Genomic DNA, 4,935 nt, shown 5'->3' with positions numbered 1-4,935 from the left:
CCGTCCCCCCCCTTCCCCCCGGCAGTGCATGAGCCCCAGCTTTGTGCCGCTGCGCTGCGCGGCGGGGGCCTGTGGGCGGCTGCTGCGCGGTGCCGAGAGCTGCAGCCCCGGCTGCGCGGGGGCCCCGCAATGCGCCCGCTGCCTGCGCCGGCCCCGCTGCGGCTGGTGCGCCCGCCGTGGCCACAACGGCAGTGGCCGTTGCCTCGAGGGGGGGCTCCGTGGCCCCCGCCACGGTACGTGCCCTCCCGTCCCCCCCCCCATCCCTGCCGCCGCCACCGTGGGGCCACTGGTGCCATGGGGCCCCGCTGGCGCCGCCTGAGCTGCCGCCGCCCCCCCAGGCCTGGCGCAGTCGTGCGGGGCGGACGCCGAGTGGGCCTTCCTGGCCTGCCCCCCCGAGAATGAGTGCCTCAACGGGCACCACGACTGCAACGAGACACAGAACTGCAGTGACCTGCCGCACGGCTACCGCTGCACCTGCAAGAGCGGCTACACACTGGACAAGTGAGCGCGCGCCAGCCCCGGGCGGGTCGCGCAGCTCCGCGTTGTGGCCGCTGCAGGGGGTCCTTGCGTGTGTGCACGCATGAGGGTTTTGCACAGCTCCTGGTCATGCCCGGTGCAGGGGACCCCTGCGACTGTGCATGCACGAGGGTTTTGCACAGGTCTTGGTTGTGCCTGGTGTAAGGGACCCTTGCACGTGTGCATGCACTGGGGTTTTGCACGGGTCCTGGTCATGCCTGCTGCAGGGGTCCTTGCGTGTGTGCATGCACAAGGGTTTTGCATGGTTCCTGGTTGCACCTGATGCAAGTGGCTCTTGTAAATGTGCACGCACGAGGGCTTTGCACAGGTCCCCATGTGCACCTGGTGCAAGCGGCCCTTGCAGGTGTGCGCAGGTGGGTTTGCATGCACAAGTGCTTTGCGTGGCTCCTGGCTAGTCCACGTGCGTGTGCATGCACGGGGGCGCCCACAGTGCCATCCCCAGCGCCACCGTGTCCCCCTGCAGCGCCACGGGGCTGTGCCGGCCGGTGTGTGAGCAGGGCTGCGTCAACGGCACCTGCGTGGAGCCCAACCGCTGCCGCTGCCACTTCGGCTACGTGGGGCCCAACTGCTCAGTGGAGTGTCAGTGCAACAAGCACAGCGAGTGTCTCGGCGTCGGCGCCCAGGACCACTGCGTCCAGTGCTTCAACAACACCAAGGTGGGGCACGCCATGGGGCGAGCTGTGGGGCGTGGTGCAGGGTTGTGCTGGGTGGGATATGTGGGGTGGGATGTGCAGGGGGTGCATGGGATGGGATGCAGGGCACGATGCGGGGCTGTGGGGCAGGATGCAGGCCCATGCGGGGCAGGCCGTGGGGCAGGATGCGGTGGCAGGGGGGTGCTGCAGGCCTGTGCAGGGCAGGCCGTGGGGCAGATCATGGGGCAGACTTTGGGGGCTGTGTGGCGGGATGCAAGGTGGGATGCAGGGCCCTGCACCGCCATGGGGCAGGCTGTGGGGCGGGATGCAGAGGGGATGCAAAATGGGATGCAGAGCGGGTGGTGGGGCAGGCCGTGGGGCAGCTGTGTGGGGCGGGATGCAAGGTGGGATGCAGGACCCTGCACCGCCATGGGGCAGGCTGTGGGGCAGCTGTGGGGTGGGATGCAGCGAGGGCTGCAGGGTGATGCAAGGCAGGATGCAGAGCGGGTGGTGAGGCAGCTGTGGGGCAGCTGTGTGGGGCAGGATGCAAGGTGGGATGCAGGGCGCTGCACTGCCATGGGGCAGGCCGTGGGGTGGGATGCAGAGGGGATGCAAGGTGGGATGCAGCGTGGGCTGCAGGGTGATGCAAGGCGAGATGCAGAACACAGCCGGGGCGGCCGTGGGGCAGTTGCGGGGTGGACATGGGGTGGCCGTGGGGCAGCCATGGGGCAGGCTGCGAGCGGGGCCGCCGCAGGGGCCGCACTGCGAGAAGTGCCGGCCGCTCTTCGTGGGCTCGGCGCTGGATGGCGGCGCCTGCCGGCCCTGCCGCAGCTTCTGCCGCGACAACGCCGCCGTCTGCCTCTCGCGCGAGGAGTACGAGCGGGCCCGGCGTGACCCCGCGCGCTTCCCCCTGGAGCCCGCCATGGTCAGTGGGGCGCCGCGCGGCACGGGGGGACAGCGGGGCAGCACCTGCCCCAAATCCGGGGGTCGGGGGGATCCCGAGCACTTGCCCCACATCTGGGTGTTCAGGGGGCTCCCAAGCACCTGCCCCACATCCAGGGGTCAGGGGATCCCGAGCACTTGCCCCACATCCGGGGGTCGGGGGGGGTCCCAAGCACTTGCCCCACATCTGGGGGTTGGGGGGATCCCAAGCACCTGCCCCACAGTGCAGGGAGTCCCGTCTTCTCCCACCTGGGTCACCGAGGGGGGGTCTGTCCCCTCCTGCCCCACATCTGAGGGGAGCTGGGGGTCCCTCATCTCCTCCTGCCCCACATCCGGGGGGGGATCAGTCTGTTCCCGTAGGGTCTGGGGATCCCGTCTCCTCCGGCCCCACATCCTAGGGGGCCCCGTCACCCCCACACCCTTAGGGGGCTGTGGGGCAGCTGTGGGGCAGGGAGGGTCTCCCCCGGGGCCAAGGGGCGGCCACAGGGTGCCATGGGGTGGTGGTGCCCCCACCCAGCCCGCGCTGCCCCCCAGATCCCTAGCTGGGTGTCGGAGGGGCCAAGCGAGGACGCGGCCGTGTGCGTCAACTGCCAGAACAACAGCGTCGGCGAGAAGTGCGACAGCTGCCTGCACGGCTACTTCCTGCTGGAGGGCAAGTGCACTAAGTAAGAGCCGCGCGCAAGGGGGGTGGCATCATGTGAGAGGGGTCTGCGTGCGAGGGGATCCTTGTGCGAGGGGATCCTTGTGCAAGAGGGGGTCCTCGTATGAGGGGGGTCCTCATGCAAGTGGGACCCTTGTGCAAGGGGGAGGTTCACCGGTGCAAGCAGGAGCCTTGTGCAAGGGAGTCCCCCGTGCACAAGGGCTCCCACGTGTGCGAGAAGGGTCGTGTGAGCGGGACCCTCGTGCAAGTGGGACCCTCATGCAAGGCAGAGGTTCACTGGTGCAAGCGGGATCCTTGTGCAAGGGGGTCCCTGGTGCAAGAGGGCTCCCACCTGTGCAAGTGGGGTCCTTGTGCGAGGGGGGGGTCCCTGTGCGAGCAGACTCTTGTGCAAGGGGGAGTCCCCCGTGCGAGTGGGACCCTCGTGCGAAGGGGTTCCCCGGTGCGAGGGGGGGGCTCGTCCACGTGAGTGGCGCCTCGTGCAAGCGGCCTCTGTGCGGTCGCCCCGCAGGTGCCAGTGCAACGGGCACGCGGACACGTGCAATGAGCTGGACGGCACCGGCTGCCCCTGCCAGAACAACACGGAGACGGGCGGCTGCCAGAACAACGCCCAGCTCGACAAGAAGGACTGCTACAAGCAGCAGGTCAGGGGCCCCGGCCCCATGTCCCTGTCCCTGACTGTGTCTCCTGTCCTTTCCCATGTCCCCCTGTCCCTGTGTCCCTGTCCCTAACTGTGTCCCTTTTCCCCTCTCATGGCCCCTGTTCCCATGTCTGATCCCTCTGTGTCCCCCGTCCCCTGTCCCCGCTTCCCCGTCCCCACATGCTGGTGCCATCCCCATGCCCCCCTCCCCATGCCTGCATCTCTGCATGCACATCCCTGTGCCTGCATGGCCGCATGCTGTCCCCACGTCCCTGAATGCCATCCCCATGTCTCTGTGTCGTGTGCTGTCCCCACATCCCCGTGTCCCTGCATCATCCCTGCATGCCATCCCTGCATGTCCATGTCCCCACATTCCCGTGTGCCATCCTCACGTGCCCATGTCTCCATGTCCCTGTGTCCCTGCATGCTGTCCCCATGTGCCCGTGTCCCTGCATGCCCCTGTCCCCGCATCCCCATGTGTCATCCCCACATCCCCATGTCCCTGCATGCTGTCCCCATGTCCCTGTGTACCTGTATGCCATCCTTGCATGCCTGTGTCCCCGTGTCCCTGTGTCCCCACATCCCCGTGTCCCCATGTGCCATCCCCATGTCCCTGTGTCCCCACGTCCCCACGCGCCTGCGTGCCATTCCCGTGTCCCCACGTCCCCGTGTGCCTGTGTTCCCATGCGCCCACATCCCTGCACGCTGTCCTGTTCCCGTGTCCCCACCTGGTGGTGCACCGGGGGCCGCGGGCTGGTGCCAACGCACTGGTGCTGCCCCGCAGTGCGCCAAGTGCCGCGACTCCTTCCACGGGCACCCGGTGGGTGGGCAGCAGTGCTACCGGCTCATCTCGGTGGAGCAGGAGTATTGCCTGGACCCCACGTCGCAGAGCAACTGCTTCCACCAGCCGCAGCTGCAGCACCTGGGGCTGGGCCGCACCGTCCTCTTCGGCGTCCAGCCCAAGTTCACCAACGTCGACATCCGCATCACCCTGGACGTCACCTTCGGCGGCGTCGACCTCTTCGTCTCCACCGCCTACGACACCTTCGCCGTGGACGTGGACCCGGCCACAGGGCGCCACACGGTGCGGCTGCTGCCACCACCAGGGCTGGGGACAGAGGGCGCCAACGGCACGCGGCTGCGGGAGGAGCGGGCCCGCGGGCTGGTGACCTATGTGACGGTGCGGGAGGCAGCGGTGGCGCTGGTGGTGCGTGGCGTGCGCGACCGCCTGGTGCTCACCTACCCCCATGAGCTGCACGCCCTCAAGTCGAGCCGCTTCTACCTGCTGCTGCTGGGGGTGGGTGCCGGCGGCAACGCCAGCGCCTCGCAGGGGCTGCTCTTCTTCCGCCAGGACCAGGCCCACATCGACCTCTTCGTCTTCTTCTCCGTCTTCTTCTCCTGCTTCTTCCTCTTCCTCTCGCTCTGCGTGCTGCTCTGGAAAGCCAAGCAGTTCCTCGATGCCCGCCACGAGCAGCGCCGGCACCTCCAGGAGATGACCAAGATGGCCAGCCGCCCCTTCGCCAAGG

General features: G+C 68.5%; 1 protein-coding gene across 1 annotated transcript in view; it reads left to right on the top strand.

Moving 5' to 3' along the window:
* Positions 1-4,935, top strand: part of MEGF8 (multiple EGF like domains 8) — a 28,999-nt gene that overhangs the window by 22,700 nt on the left and 1,364 nt on the right. The window contains 8 exon segments of the mRNA XM_026077360.1: positions 26-233; positions 339-501; positions 1,001-1,193; positions 1,924-2,094; positions 2,646-2,776; positions 3,281-3,413; positions 4,194-4,933; position 4,935. The exon segment at position 4,935 is cut by the window's right edge and continues 1,364 nt beyond it. Coding sequence (XP_025933145.1) covers positions 26-233; positions 339-501; positions 1,001-1,193; positions 1,924-2,094; positions 2,646-2,776; positions 3,281-3,413; positions 4,194-4,933; position 4,935 — 1,740 coding nt within the window.

The sequence above is a fragment of the Apteryx rowi genome, unplaced genomic scaffold, assembly GCF_003343035.1.
Source record: "Apteryx rowi isolate R43461 unplaced genomic scaffold, aptRow1 scaffold_1113, whole genome shotgun sequence".
In the NCBI taxonomy this organism is placed as follows: Eukaryota; Metazoa; Chordata; class Aves; order Apterygiformes; family Apterygidae; genus Apteryx; species Apteryx rowi.
The sequence above is the reverse complement of the archived record's forward strand: the minus strand, read 5'-3'. Positions and strand labels throughout refer to the sequence as shown.